This window comes from Monodelphis domestica, chromosome 7, assembly GCF_027887165.1.
Source record: "Monodelphis domestica isolate mMonDom1 chromosome 7, mMonDom1.pri, whole genome shotgun sequence".
Taxonomy (NCBI): Eukaryota; Metazoa; Chordata; class Mammalia; order Didelphimorphia; family Didelphidae; genus Monodelphis; species Monodelphis domestica.
In genome coordinates, this window is record NC_077233.1 from 184,679,618 (window position 1) to 184,696,015 (window position 16,398).

At 34.6% G+C, this 16,398-nt stretch overlaps 1 protein-coding gene across 2 annotated transcripts in view; it reads left to right on the plus strand.

The window, feature by feature from the left end:
* Positions 1 to 236: 236 nt before the first annotated feature.
* Positions 237 to 16,398, plus strand: part of PARN (poly(A)-specific ribonuclease) — a 217,079-nt gene continuing 200,917 nt past the window's right edge. Inside the window, exons 1-9 of one of the 2 annotated variants that reach the window (XM_007498625.3) lie at positions 237 to 428; positions 910 to 987; positions 2,562 to 2,641; positions 3,172 to 3,239; positions 3,326 to 3,407; positions 7,470 to 7,530; positions 11,283 to 11,448; positions 14,532 to 14,597; positions 15,373 to 15,411. In XM_007498625.3, the coding sequence (XP_007498687.1) occupies positions 410 to 428; positions 910 to 987; positions 2,562 to 2,641; positions 3,172 to 3,239; positions 3,326 to 3,407; positions 7,470 to 7,530; positions 11,283 to 11,448; positions 14,532 to 14,597; positions 15,373 to 15,411 (659 nt within the window). In that variant the 5' untranslated portion in view covers positions 237 to 409. The remainder of the gene's footprint in view (positions 429 to 909; positions 988 to 2,561; positions 2,642 to 3,171; positions 3,240 to 3,325; positions 3,408 to 7,469; positions 7,531 to 11,282; positions 11,449 to 14,531; positions 14,598 to 15,372; positions 15,412 to 16,398) is intronic. The other variant, XM_056806156.1, reaches the window with a different exon arrangement.

A 16,398-nucleotide genomic window follows, 5' to 3' on the forward strand; every position in this document is an offset into this window, starting at 1 on the left:
TGTCTAATTAAGAGGCGGGCATGGGTCGAGAGAATGCCATTATGTCGCGACAACAAAACATCTCAATGTGAGAACTACGTCACGCCTTCTAGGTAGGAGACCTTTCTTAGCACCCTGAGGGAAGAGAAGCACCCCATTCCCCGCCCAGGGCGGGACTCGGTGAGAGGAAGCGAGGCGGGGCCTCGTGCCCCTGCGGGGACGTGGCTGGCCACGTGATGCGCGTCTGTGTGCGCTGTTTCCGGAAGTCTCCGTCGCGCGCGTCCCCGCCCTCACCACCACTGCCGCCGCGCTGCCACTGCCACCCGGTGCAGTTTAGCGGGAGGAGGGCTTGAGTGCCGCTGCCACCGCCGCGGTCACCGCGACGCTGCCGGGGTGGGGGGGGAGGGTGGGGTCACGGCGAGGCTGCAGGATGGAGATGATCCGGAGCAGTGCGTGCCTTTTCTCGTCCTACTAGCCGATTCCGCTATGTTCTCTCCCCCGTCCTCCCTCCGCCCTGGGCCGGGCTCCGACCCCCGGGCCTCTGTCAGGCCTCGGGGGCCGGGCCTGGAGACTGTAGGGCTGCTGCTTTCGGCCCCCCAGAGCTGTCCCAGCGGCACCTTTGGTTCCCGCGCGGAGAGCCCTCTCTCCTGGAGTCCCACATTGCTGCTGCTGTTGCTTCTGCTGCTGCTGCTTTTGCTGTTGCTGCTTCTGATGTTACTGCTGTTACTGTTGCTGCTCCCACTCCCTCACTCCCCATTCCCACCCCAGCTCCCTGCTCTCTAGGCAGCTTTGGGACTGTGAGTGCTTTGGAAGCCTCCATCTATTTCCTCCCCTCCCCCTCCTCTTCCCCTTCCCTGTTGCCCCGTCTTTAGATTTGTAGGGCTGAGCCTGGGGGTTCCAGGGCTGAGCCTTTTCTTGGTTTCTCTGCAGATTTTAAAAATAATCTTCACAAAGTGTACCAGGCAATAGAGGAGGCTGATTTCTTGGCAATCGATGGGGAGTTTTCAGGTATCCCGCCCGGCGTTTTGGTAGTGTCCTCTCCTAAAGGTTGCTTAAGGCTAGGGGCTCGAGATTGGGTCTACTTTGATCCTACTATAATAATCATACATTATATATTTGCCTTGAAGATGCCCATTATGTTTGGGTATTATTTTTTTTTTAATTTTGGAAACGTTTTAGGAGCCTCAGATGAATGTTGCCATATAGGAATAATATTTATAAAAACAATTAGGTGGGCTTTGGTGGTGGTAGGGCATTTTCTGTTGATTGGGAAATGGGACAACAGCTTACAAATAAGGATGAAGTTCTACATAGTTGTTTTAAGTATTATTGAAAATCCAGGGGCTATGCATGTAATGTTGGACCGTGAACCTACTGCTGTCTTTTTTTGGAACAAAACCCTACCTAATACTGTTAATTAAAACTAGTTTGATCACTTTTTTTTTCTTTGATTCAGACTCCTACATTTGTTCCCAAATTGACTGATGACTGAATTAATTGGCAAATGTGGAAAACCACTCAAGTGTTTATAAAGGAAATTGATGGCCTAGTTGGTCCATAAATTTCTCACAGTTCAAGAGAGGGTTTACAGCTTGCTCTTTAATTGGTGATATTAACAAAATTCTTTTTTTCTATTCCTTGAAAATGTTTTTGTTAATGGTACTAAACATATTTTTGGCCAAAATGTTTGATTCATTGGCTTTATGTAAATTTTTTGATCATTAAAACAACAACAACAACAAACTTCCCTTCTGTTATAGTATCAATTCCAAGGCAGAAAAAAGGCAGTGACTAGGTAAACTGAGTTAAGTGACTTGCCCTGGGGTCTGAGGGCAAATTTCAACCCAGGTTCTCTGAACTCCAAGCCCTGGCACTCCATCCACTGTGCTACCTAGCTGTCCCCTTGGTCACTGTTAAAAACATTTTCAAAAACAAGAAAATCTGTTTTTTGTTGCTGTCACTAGTTTATTCACAAAATGGAGATTGATATAGCTAGAAAAATATTCCTTACCTGGAGGCCAAACTTATGAATTATTCTTAACTAGGCAGGTACTTCCATAACAATACAAAGTCTTTATCTGGGCCTATACTTGAAACTTTTTTAGTTTCATAGGATCTTTTTGAACTTAAATTCTGCAGGCATAGACTAGAACCTAGAACTACCTCTACATCATGAATAATGCATCTGGTTAAGACTTTAATGGAGTTATTAATATTCCTAAACTCCTAATTTATACGGCATGTTGATGTTTGCAGATTTATTTCCACTTTTGAAAGAAATTAATTGTTAAGTGAACCCATTTAAAAAAATAAGATTGCTGTCTCAGGTCAAAACTCTATTGTGAAATTTTTTAGCATTGATTTTAGATTGACAGATGATTTGATATATGTTTATAGATGTTGTGATTATTGTTAATAATTGTCCTTGATATGAGAATTTCTGTTTAATTATTGCATGTAAAGATGTGAATCTTTATTTTCTGGAAAATGTTGCCTTTAGCAATGATTCATCACTGCATTTCTATATGATGTGTTTAATATTGAAAAGTTGTTAAAATATTAAATATATTTCCTAAATTTAGGAATCAGTGATGGACCTTCAGTTACTGCATTAACCAATGGTTTTGATACCCCAGAAGAAAGGTATCACAAACTTAAAAAGGCAAGTTAATTAAAAACATTTATCCTCTCTTTTTTAATTGCTTCCCCTACTGAATTTTAGTGAAGACAAATCATGTAAAACTTGTTACATACATTTTTTTAACAAGCCCCAATTATAAAAACAGTGTTTCTAATTAAAATGACAACATAATTATCTGTAGGAAAATATTTTTATTATTTGATTGACATTTGTGAAAATTTCAACATATTTGATTTGGAGCAATCTAAATATGGCTTTTTAAAAAAAAAATTTGGCTTTTGCCTAATATGACTTCTTGAAAGAAAGTAGTGACCCCAATATATAAATATTACAGTTCAGATATAAAGGTTGTTTGAGTGCATCTGATGAGATTAGTTAAATAAATGTCCTACTTGTGTTGAAAGTGGTCAGGTGATATGTCCTAGAAGCTTTCTTCCAAGATGGAATTATATGATGTAAAAATTCTATTTGGTTGAACTTATATTGCTTCAGTTGAAAGAAACTTCAGTCTCTTCTGATAGTAGTTGAAACGCTATTTTCTTCTTTTCTAGCATTCCATGGACTTTTTGCTTTTTCAGTTTGGCCTTTGCACTTTTAAGTATGACAGCACAGATTCAAAGTAGGTTGTTTTTTAAAGCATTAATTATTCTGTTATTGTGAAATAATATCATCTCTCATTTTTGCTTGTATTTTTCATTTTCATAGGTATATAATGAAGTCATTTAACTTTTATGTTTTCCCAAAACCCTTCAGTAGAACTTCACCAGATGTCAAATTTGTTTGTCAGGTTAGTAGTAAAATTTAGTTCTTTTTATTTGTGGATACCTGCCTTTCCATTATTTGTGATCATGAATGTAATCAAGGATACTTTCCATCCTGTAGAAAATGCAGAAGATGAAAAGGCCTCAGAAGGAATTCCTGAACAGATATTGAAAACACATAAAACCCTCAAAGGAGCCCTTATATAGTTTTGAAAATTCAAAAAGCACTCACAGTATTTCTTCTTAGAAGGAACTGGACTTACATTTTCCATTATGTTAACTTTTTGAAATTTACAGTAATCTCTTCTAAAGATTCCTATGTAATCCCTCTCAAATTCATAGTCACTTTGAAATTTAAATTCCCTCCAGAAAAATCATTAAGTTCAACTTGCTTTTTCTCCAAAAGCCTTTTGTTAAAGCTAAGTTTCACAAATAGCAAAAGGAATTAATTTGAACTTCCTCTTCTTTCAACTCTGTATTGTCACAGAATTTTGTTTGAATCCAAACTTTGTAATCATCTAGTCTCTCAGTTTATGGGTGAAAAACTGCTCAAAGTCATAGTGAGTAGCATATACTAGATTCAGACTAAGGTCTTCTATAACATGTTGCCTCTGCAGGGGCTGACCTAAGTGATCTCCAGAGTTCCTCTATAATTTCCTTAAAAATAAATTTCATATTTTTCAGTTAATGAGCATTTGTCTTTTTACCTTTACACTGCTTCCCCAGGAAAAAAAAAAAGTCCTTCCCCCTACAAATTCTCTTAGGCAAACAGATTCTCACATTAGCCATGACTAAAAAAATGCATGTTCTATCCTGCCTATCTAGACCATCGCTTCTCTTTTAGGAGGTGGGCAGCATTCTAAATTACCATCATCCCTGGAATCATGGTTTATCATTTAAATAATAAAAGTTCTTAAGTCTTTTCAAAATTGCTTATTTTTACAGTGTTTTTTCTTATAGTAGAAATTATTCCCCTGATTTTGTTCACTTCATTTTTTATTACTTCAAGGTGAGGTTCAGGTGGTTCCCTCTTTTTCCACTCTTGTTTGTAGTCTTCTATTTATTTCTCCACCATTGTTCCTCTTTTCTTCTCTGGCATATTTTTTTCTTCTATCCTTTTCCTTTCTTCTTTTGAGATCATTATGACATAAGAAAAAAAACACTTCCTGACCCCCATCTCATTTGACTCCCTTTATAATCCAATTGACATTACAGTTCTTCAGGGATATTTATATCATTTCCTCCTCTCCTTCCCATTAGAATGCAATCATATCAACTTTATAAATTCATTTCAAATTGCCCACTTATATTTATCTTTCTATTTCTCTATTCTTACATTTATGTTTTAAAGTTTCTACTTATCATTGACCTTTTTATTAGGAATACTTTGAAGTATTCTTCCCTCTGTAAGACCATACTCAGTTTTGCTTGCTAAGTTATACTTGGTTGTAAGTCTTTTTCTTTCTACCTTTTGGAATATCACAATCCATGCTTTCTGCTCCTTTATTGTAGTGGTTACTAAATCTTATATTGCTCTTGGATACTTGCACTCATTTATTTGCAGTATTTTTTCATTGACCTAGGAAATCTGGATTTTGGGTATAATGTTCCTAGGAATTTTCATTTTGAGTTTTTTTTCAGGCAGTGATGGTCAGTTTTTTCTATTTTCAGTTTGTCCCTTGGTTCTAAGAGATCTGAGAAATTTTCTTTGAAGATAGCTTGAAATATGATGTCTAGGCTATTTTTTTTGGTCAAGGCCTTCAGGTAGTTGTAATTTAAAAAAATTCTCTCTCCTTGATCTGTTTTCCAGGTCAGTTGTTTTTATACGGGACAGCTTAAATATTTGCCTATTTTTTCATTTTTGACTTCATCTTAATATTTCTTCTTGTCTTTTGGAGTCATTAAATTTTTGTCAACCCATTCAACTTATCATGGAGTCTGTTACTTGGGTACAGTTTTGTATCTCCTATGCCAGGTTGTTAATTCTCTTTCCTAGTCTCTTCTCCCTCAAGCATATTTTTCCCCCACTTTTTCTTCTTATCATTATACTTTCATTTTTATTTTAAAATGAATTTTTGTACTATTGCATCATTTATTCTAATAGTTCTGATTGATGTTTTGGGTAAGCAATGGGGTTTTTTCAGGCTTTGCTTGTAGCATTTTTGGAGTTATTTTCTTCTTCTGAGTTTGTGTTTTGGTTATCCCTGGATTAAAATAGATGTTTATCTATTTTTTAATTTAGTTATTCTTTCATCAGTCTATTCTAGGCAACCTCCTATTGCTGGCCTAGTTGAAAATTTTTTGAGGTTGAGTCTGTGATCCTGGTCAGTCCAGGAGATCCTGTTGTGCTGCTTTCCTAGACAGGAGGCTCTGGACACTGAGCTGCTGGTCTGGTCTGGGGCTAAGTTGAAGATCAACTCTTGACATCCTTGCACTACACTCATAAGTTGGAACTCTGGAAGCTGACTTCACTGAGTTGGTGCTATGTTCCCAGTAACAAGCCTTAGTTTTGGAGTCTGAGCTGAAGACTAAGCCATGGGCCCTCTGGGACAACCTTTATAGTTAGCTTGTACCTAGGACTGAGTGTTAATCTTTGGGAATCCCTGTGCTCTTGGCCTACCTACCTTAGAGCTCTGGATTTTGAGTATATGTTTCTGCCTTAAACTTTTTGGAAAGATCTCAGAGCTGATTCTGTGATCAACTCTGAATGTCCCTGAGCTTTTCCCCTTGCTCAGTTCTCTTTAGCCATTGAGTCTTTGATCTCAGCCAACCCTTGTTCCATAGTTCCTGCCCTGGTTACTTGCCTATAGGTCTAATTTGTCTTCTTGGGCAGGAAAGATGTCCAGGAAAAGTCATTTCTCCTTCAGTTTTCCATTTGCTACTCTGAGATTTTTCTTAAATCACTGTTGGTGTAGTTATGTGGGAATTGGGCCATACTATTTCATCCTACTTTTCTCCCTACTTTTCTCTTTTGGACACATCCCACTTTATAACATTTTAAGATTTCATACAGTCAAGAAAAATGTGGGTAGAAAGGCGACAAACACATATACCAAATACCACTGTTAGGACCTAGATAGCATCCTTTGAATTTGGAAAGTGCTAAATGTAGGACAAATGAAATAAAGTATTATAAAGTAAATAGTAAGCACCCAGAATTTTAGCTCCGCGAAATAGTAGAGACTGATAATATATAACTTGAGGAAAGGTTTCATAAATATCACTTGGTTAAGGGGAAGACCAGCATTTCTTTAACTTTTCAGGTTTAATGTCAGGGAGGACTACTATGCCCATCTACAACATATCCTTTAGTTCCACTGTTGGTAGACATATTGAACTGGATACATCACATATTTAATCCATTGTAAGAATAATGAAGCACTGAATTGTGAAACTTTTGTTGTAGAAGCAAAGAAAGCAGGACTGTTAACTTAGCAAGAGACAGTGAATGCTGGTTACAGAATTGAGAGAAAATTAACAAATGGTTCTGATGTTACTTTGCTTGTTATCAAATTCCAGGAAACTGCTGAGTATTTGTATTTTTTTAAAAAGAAATTTAGGTTTATATTTTCTTTTGTAGGGGCTGTTGTTCAGTTTTTGACCTAGAATATTATGAAAAACTAGTTTGAGTTGAATGTTTACTTTTGCAAAGAGACTAAAAATAATCTTCCATTCAGTTTGATGGGACATAATATTAGTTTTCTAAGTATGACATTTTGTTAGGCTGCCATACTTCTGTCAATGTGCCAGTCTACCAACTAAAAACTTTGTTTCTACCTTTTTTGTTTGTGGTGTAAATGTTGTTTTGCTTGACTTACACATAGATGTTTTCCTGATATGGTGAAAAAATTTTATTTGCAAGAGATACAAATCAAGAGTTGGTATTAATTAATAATATAAATTAATGCGAAATGAACTCTTGGTCTATCTTGAAATTGAAGCCCATTTCTATCAAGGTAGCATATTGCTATTTTGACTTTTTATCTTTACCTTCTTCCAGAGTTTCTTCTCTGCTCCAAGGGTTATATTTATAGGGTATATGCCATTACTTATTTCACTATTAACATGTGTGTTTTCTTTTTTGATAGAGCTCAAGCATAGATTTTCTGGCAAACCAAGGATTTGATTTTAATAAAGTTTTTCGCAATGGTAAGATTAGTTTTCACTTGTCTTCAAAAGTAATGAAGCTTCTAAATTTAGTGGGGCATGGATATAGGTGTAATTTAATTATAATTTTGTAATATTACCTGGGGGAAATGTATGACTTGAAGAAAAGATGAGTTAGTCATATATTGAGAGTTAGAGATAACTAATGGAGAGCCCATGTCATCTATTGGTATTCGTTCAGTGTTAAGAGAGTAAGAGGATATTGGATGGATCCCATTGTGGCAGTTTTTGGGGAAAGAATGTACAGGATTAATACAGAATGAATAGATATGGTTCAGTTATGTTTTTTTTTAAAACCCTTATCTTCTGTCTTAGAATTAAAACAAGTCTTCATTCCTAGGCAGAAGAGCAAAAAGGGCTAGACAATGGGGGTTAGGTAACTTGCCCAGGATCACACATTTCAAATTTGAATATAGGGCCTCCTGACTCCTGGTCTGGCTCTCTATCCACCGAGCCATTAATTAGAGCATGGGCTGAACAACTTACTCCAGAATGGTTAGATCTATTCACAACTCCACCAGCAGTGCATCAGTGTTTCAATTTTCTCACATTTCCTCCAGCATTTATTATTTTCCTTTTCTGTCATATTAACCAATCTGATAGGTGTGAGTTGGTACCTCAGAGTTGCTTTAATTTGCATTTCTCTAATTAAGAGTGAGTTAGAGAGTTTTTTCCATGTGATTATATATAGCCTTGGTTTCTTCACCTGAAAACTGCCTATTTATAAACTTTGACTATTTATCAATTGGGGAATGTGTTGTATTTTTATAAATTTGACTCAGTTCTCTATAGATTTGTAAGACCTTTATCAGAGATACTTATTGCAAAATTTTTTCCCCAGGTTTCTCCTTTTCTTTTCATCTTGGTTGCATTGGTTTTGTTTGTGCAAGAACTTTTTTGTTTAATATAATCAAAATTGTCCATTTTATATCCAATAATGCATTCTCTGTCTTATCTATAGATTTGAAAGGTAGACTATTTTATGCTTCTTTAATTTGCTATTATTTCCCTTTATGTCTAAGTCATGTATCCATTTGGACCTTATCTTACTATAGGGGGTGAGATTCTGGTCTGTACTCAGTCTCTGCCATACTTTTTTTCAGTTTTCTCAGCAGTTCGCTTGGGTATTAAAACTTAAATGAGAATTTTCTTGATCCTTCCAGTTGTTAGTTCTCTTTTCCTCTTGGACATTAAATTTTTACCTGTCCTAAAGAAGTTAAAAGCATTATATAAAGTAATAAGAGGAAGAAAAAACTAGCTTTTATGCTGGTTCTTCTTGTTCCTCGTCTATCATGTTGCAACCAAACAAAGTACTAACAACATGAGTAGATTATTGATTTTAAAAATATGGGCCTTTATTTCTTTGGAATGAAACCTTTCCTGATCTTTTTCTAATTGTACTCTCTTTCTTGAAATTAAAAAAAATATTTTGGTAAATATGTTGTATTTCTCAGTAAAGTTGAATATACACTGTATATTCACTGTACACAGACATTTAATTGTTGAACATAAGTATTAAAGAACTGAGGGAGAAACAAATGAACCCTAGCAAGTAATGTTCTTTCCTGAAAAGATTTTTTTTTTTAAACTCCTAATGAATGTCTTTTCTTCTAGGCTATCTATGAACTGTCGTTGGAGCTTTTTAAGCTTTCATGGGTTCATATAGGCCTGACAGTTAACTGTTTCTAATCATACATTTCTATTTTCCTCTAGTTTATGAAAACATATATGCTTGAGGGAAGAAGTGCATCCTATCAAAATTGTCTATAAATGAAAATTTAATAAAATAAATCCCATTTCTCATTAATTTCTCTTTTAAAAATTGGGAGGGGGCAGGTGAGTGGCTCAGTGGATTGAGAGCCAGACCTAGAGATGGGAGGTCCTAAATTCAAATTTGGCCTCAGATACTTCCTAGCTTTGTGGTCCTGGGCAAGTCACTTAACCCCCATTGCCTAATCCTTACTGCTCTTCTGCCTTGGAACCAATACTCAGTATTGATTCTAAGACAGAAGGTAAGGGTTTAAAAAAAATTAAGAAACAATTCTGTTGCTAGCCAAGTAGTTTACTCAGCATTGTAGGCAGCTGGGTGGCGTAGTAGATAGAAGGTATACCTGGAATCAGGAAACCCTGAATTAAAATCTGGCCTCAGATCCTTAGCTGTGTGTTTGTGCCTGGGCAAATCACTTAACCTGCCTGCCTCAGTTTCCTCAATTGTAAATGGGAATAATAGCATCTACCTCCTAGGGTGGTTGTGATGATTAAATAAAATAATATTTATAGTGCTCTTAACACAGTGTCTGGCACATAGTAGACATTTAATGCATATTTCCTTCTTTCCTCACATCTGATAAGTGAGAATTTTTAGGGTATACTTTGAATCTCTGATAATGGAAGCTCTTTGTGAGTGAGACCCTAATAATGAACCTTTACTATTAAGACTAAAACTTTCATATTTTCAGTTAAAGAGAAAATTTATGGTGCAAAATATCAATATTTTCAAGTTGAATTAGAGATATATCTCTGTTGATTACATTACTGGAATATAACAATATGGCAACCCAATAATTATTCTTTAATACTTTAAGTAGGCCATGTTTGATTTTAGTATTTCATAACTAAGTGATCAATTTACTGGATGTTGTTATTTTTTTCTCTTTTAAAAATAATGTATTTAATATGATTGTTATATATATGTTTATGTATATAAACACATATTTATATACTTTTTCAGGTTTTATTAGTTTACTAGAGGTAGAGATAGAAACTAGATCTATAACTTCTACCCATGCAGCTTAGAGTCTTGATTATTGTTTTCAAATATATATTGATTTGTTATTATGGTCTAGTTATTATGACTTGAGCAACTGTTTTTTTGCAAAGCTGAAAATACTTGTACACGTGGCTTAATATCCATTATTGTATTTTAGGTATCTTGCTCAGTTCTGAACAATCACCATTAGAACTAAGGTTGCTAGGAATCATTCATTTAGTAAAACATTTAAGAATTTTCTGATTGCCTAATAAGATTGAACCTATAAGAAATGCCCAGTAAACGTTTTTTGATGAATAAAATATGTCAATTATATAATTTTTTCTATATTAGATTCAAAAATATTCTGTGCTTTGACCATATACAGAGACTAACCTCCCCTCTTACATTATGTACATTAAAAAATGTAAATAAAGATCTATGAAGCACATGTTTTAAGATAATCCATTACCCATGCCATTTCTAACTGTACTGCCTTTGCTCAGTGCATTTTGTAACTCCTTTTCAGCAACTGCTTTGAGAGTCAAGTTTATGTTTCTTTTAAATGTATAAACCATGATTCTTTGAAGGTGCTGATTTTTAGAAATAGCCAGAAATCATTTGGAATTTACTACATAGTAAGATGGAAGGTGGATGAACAAGTTTGATAATTCTGTATTTTGTTTAAAATGAGGGGTCTAATAAGAGATTTTCAAGTATCTGAATGGCTTAAAATTTATTCTTAAAACAGATGCAGAAGAGCAACAGCAGCTTGGTTGGCAAAGATTTGTTGACTCATGGAGGACAGTATATTTGCATATTCAAGATTTAGCATGCTGAAAGCTTTTTTGTTATTTGTCCTACCAAATGTGATTGTCTTTTATATTGATTATGGCTGATTGTAAATCTTTGCTGTTACAACTAATCTTATTTAACAAAAAATCATATTCAAATTTTGTGTCTCCTAATAAAATGTTATTTTTAGGAATCCCATATTTAAATCAAGAAGAAGAGAGACAGTTGCGGGAGCAATATGATGAAAAACGTTCACAGTCCAATGGTGCTGGAGCTTTGTCCTATATATCTCCTAATGCTTCAAAGTGTCCTGTGATTATTCCTGAGGATCAGAAAAAATTTATTGACAAAGTGGTGTAAGTTTTTATACCAATAAATAAAAAACACATTCATTAATGTAGTGAGATGACTTTAATGGTAGTTGGTACAGGAATAAAAGGTACTTGGTCAGATTCTATTATGTTAAATTTTTTATTGTTTACAGACACAATGTTTTGAGGCATTTTAAATTATGGCATATATAAATATGTATAATGACTAGCTATATTACAAATAAAATTTCATCATCACTTATTTAAACTGGTTAATCTTACATAACAGTTCTCATGGTAAAACCTTTTTATTTATTTGGCAAGTATGCTTTCATATTGACTGTTTGCAGTTTTCATTCCTCTAAGGGTGATAGAATTGTTTATTTGCCAAGAGAAAGCATGATATTAAGGATAGAGAAAGGTATTCATGGTAAATTCTGTCTTCCTCTGTTCTTTATTTTTTTTTAATTGGAAAGTAATAAGAAGGTAGTTAGTGGAAAAGAAGGAGATAACCAGGTTTTTAGTGGAGAAAGCAAAACATGGAGATAAAAGTAAATGAGAATTTTCATAGTTTTAATAGTGGTTTTTGTCTTTGATTTTTCTTAGAAGATGTAGTCCTGACTCTTGAATAATTAGTATAACTCAAAATATCTAATTGATTACTATTGAAAATATTTTGTTACTTGCTGGAATTTGAACTGAGTTTTCTAATCCTTTTTACCATCTTGTGTTTGTAATAGTGAGTAGTTTAACACTGCCATTATTTCAATCCCAAAAGAATATTTGTATGATATATTCTTTTCTCCAGCATTTTATTTTCCAAATTACATGTAATAACATTTTTCAACATACATTATCCAAAATCATAAGATCCAAATTGTTTCACTTCCTTCCATTCCCTCTCTCTAAGATGTTAAGCAAGTTCATCTTGGTTATACATGTATGATCATGCAAAACATATATGCATATTGGTCATTGATATGAAAGAATACTCATATAGCCAAAACTCTAAAATAAAAACAGAATAAAATAAAATGAGAGTTTGCCTTTGTATAGTATATTCTAAAATTAATAAGTAGAAAATAAATATGTAGCATCTTAGGTTTCTTACCTTTTTTTTACTAGTATATATTGACATCAGGTTTTAATTTAAGGAGTAAAAGTCTCATAGAAACATATTTAGATATAAAAATATATAAGAACAAACTGGTGAAAAAATAATTGTTTGCTTTTTGTTACTTTGTGTCTTAAGACAGAGCTTTCCATCTTGAAAAAGGGTGAAAATTTTTGTTTATATACTCATATTTTTAGTTTAACAAAAAAATGTGGTAACAGATTTCCTCTTACCAGAGCAGGATGAGGTGAAAGCATATGGGAAAGGTCCAGGCTCTTTAGTGCTGGTTCCATGACAGATTTTTAGAGAGATCACAGTACTGTTTCAGTGTTTTAGATATAGCCAGACCCTGTTGGATATATCCTGCATTTTGGGGCTGAAGTTGCCTAGAAGTCAGTTCCCTACCTTTCAGGGTTATAACTGTATCATGCCTCCTAGCCTCATCCTAAGACAGGTCAGGGTACTGTCTTCATTATTAAAGAGGAAGTCACAACCTTCTGCCACATTCTGGGACACATTTTTATGCCCTTTGTATCCTGTCTGCCTCTTGACACCACAGTTTTTGACAAGAAAGCTTATCACTGAAATGTATCTTCTTTGTTAATTGAGGAATTATTGCATCTTTTATTTTTAAAGCTTAATTTTTAGATAAGATTATATTTCATTAAATAAAGAATGTGAAACTGACAGTGAATATGACATTATTCAAGCTAAATAATAAGTAAATCTTCTATGATCCCTAGAAAGTTTCACTCTAACTGAAAAAATCTTACCAATCTCAATTTTTTTAAAAATGGAGAATGGCCATTACAAAGTTTTTATAAACCAAGTCTTTCCCCCCCCCAATTAAATATTCATTTATTAAATGCCTTTTGTGTAAGGTTCTATAGGAGATAGAATGGAATTATTTCTACCATAGAATTTAACTTTAAGAGAACCTCCAGGGCTATACATTGCATTGGGAAACCATAGTACTTTGGAGGTTTTCTTCTTATATTGCTTCCAAATTAAAATCTATTTTTATAAAATGTAGATCATTTAACTTTTCAGAATCCTAACCCCACCTCTCACTAACATTGATACGTTCCTGAGCAAGACTGTATACTCCCTTTGGAGTTCTAGGGGTTCCCATGGGGGCCAGTGCTATTGTTTCAAGCCTCTATTCTAGTGTGTTCTTCCCTAGTGATTAGCATCCCATGTTCTTTTAAGCAGTTATCGTTAATTACAAAGGGGGTACTCACTAAGGAACTAGAGAGCGAGGAAAAAAGTACAAATATTTCCCCTCAACACCTAGAGACACACCCTACACTACTTCAGACCCTGGGATTAGTTGACATAGACTTAAAACAGTTTCTGTAGAATAATCTGATCAAATTAATTTCTCATTATGGCATAGCAGGTGGACAGCTGATCACTCGATTGTAGAATGTAGCATCTTGGCTGTTGGGTCATCCCACACCTGTGCCAGGACACAGTTGCTCTTCAGGTTGTGCCAGCTGATTGATTAGGCTCAGCCATTCTTCATTTTTGCCATGGATTCCAGTTCTTGGGTCTCTGCTAACTTTTCTGACCTTTTGAAGTCCACAAGGTCACAGCCTAGACCTTTCATCCGCTTAATACTCTATCACCTACGGCAGGAAAGAACGGATAGAACAAGAGGAGAAATAATAGCAGGGCCATGTGCTATGGCTTAACATTGACCAGTGTAATATTTATTGGGAAAGGAAGTGGGGAATTGGAAAAACCAGGATAATGTTGCCAGTTGCCCCTTCCCCCACCAACTATTAGTCTAGTTTCCTTTCCACACCAGGCTGGTGCCAGCTCTTTCCTCCCCACCTTGAGGATTGTAGCAGTCCTTGTTTTCTCACTTGCACATAACCAGGTACGAAGCCATAGAAGTTTGTTATTTGATGGTATATTGTTTGAATGTTTAGACATTTCAATTTTATTGTGTTAGAGAATCTAACATTCTATAAATATGATTTTTTTTGGTCTTCTTATTTCATTTCACCAGAGAGAAAATAGAGGATTTGATACAAAATGAAGAAAACAAGAACTTGGATTTAGAACCATGCACAGGGTTGGTTGCTCTCCATATAACATTCTATTCTTTTTTTGGAAAAAGAAAGTTATTTGAGTGGGATGACAACTAAGTCTGCTTTGATTAAATTCACTCTGCAAACAGCCTTTTCACCATAGAATCTTGCTTGAGCTTGAGGTTAATGTTAGCTCTGTTGGAGTAAGTATAGATTGTTTATTGAGATACCAAAGGAATACTATGCCTTTTTGGTTAAGCTTCTTAGTGTGAAGTCTTGTTGACCCTAAAGTTGTGCTGTACCTTCATGTATATGCAGCCTCTAACTTTGTGTATGAACACCTCCCAAGAGAAGGAATTATTGTAATAGAAAAATACTAGATTTCTAGTCAGGTGACCTCCCCTGTCATCACAAGAAAAGCATTTTCACTTATATGGTTTCCTAATCTGTAAAAGGAAGATGGAGTATTAGCTGAACTTTTAAAGTTCTTTTCTGTTCTATAGTAGATGCTAAGGGCAGAAATTTGTTGACAGTGACTTTTAAATGCTTTCCATTTCACTACCATGAAAATATGGACATCTAAGAATTTGGAAACTGAGAGATCTCTTTTAGTAGGTGTTTTTTTTTAAACAACTTCATAAATTAGTATTGGTACTTCACATATTATTTAGATGCTCTTTACATGGTCACCAGACAAAACATTTTAGATAAATATGGATATATTTTAATATTTCAGAAATGTTTTCCCTAACTTCTGTATGACCAGTTAATTTTCTCAAAATGTATCACATCTAATAATTTTTTTTTTTGCTTTTTTAGATTTCAAAGGAAACTAATTTATCAGACTTTAAGCTGGAAGTAAGTGTTCAGATTATATTAATTTCCTCTGGGAACTCTCTCAGAGGGACCTAAGTTTTAAAGACTATATAATCTCTTAGCTTTGGGTTTATTTTTGATTTTTTACTGTTTCTATCAAGTCATATAAAGGAATAGCTCCCATGTAGTACTTTAAAAGGGAGGGATTAGAAATAAAGATAGCATTTAAAGTTGTAGCACTGGTTTTTAAACTAGTGTATATATGCTCTTTTCAAATTAAATCTAGTCCACTAGCAATTTTTTGGAGAAAAATCTTCATTGAAAATTAAAATCTTTTTAAATGCTTGTTAGTTTTTTATTTTCAGTTTCAAAGAATAAAATGTTGTCTTTTGTGCTACTTACTGTTAAGATCTTTGGCACAGTTCAAGAACTTGCTGCTTGGAGTGTATTTTATTATAATTAAGTTGCACAGTGTACTTGGGTCACAGATGAGTGCCTTTTCCGCAGACACATAAATAATAGAAAAATAAAGGATAGGTAGTCATTTCTATTTGCCTTTGGATTTTTTTTGTTTGTTTTGATTTTATAGTTTATTGTTAGATATTTGGAAATTTGCTTTGAACTTAATGATATATGTTTAACAATATCTTGATTTAGGAAGGGTAGGGATATTGTCCAGTTTGTCCAGTCTGTTTCCTTTTTTAGATATTCTTGTAACTTTCTCATATTTGAAATAGACAGTTCCTGTCTGACTTATACAATGTACATTATAAAATATAGCTGTCCTTTCTTAAACCTTTTCCAAGAGAAAGTTATTAAGTTCTTAAAATTGGGCTTGTTGCAATCTTCAAATTAAATAGAATTTGCTTGATTTTAATAAGAGCAATTAGGCAATGAAGTGCTTGTTTTCTTCTATGCTTGAAAGCAAGTTTTGACTATTTGGAAACTGAAAATTGCCAGTGTTAAGAAAATGTAAGATCTTTCTCACAGAATACATGTTTGCATTGGTAAATAGATCAAAATGAAAAA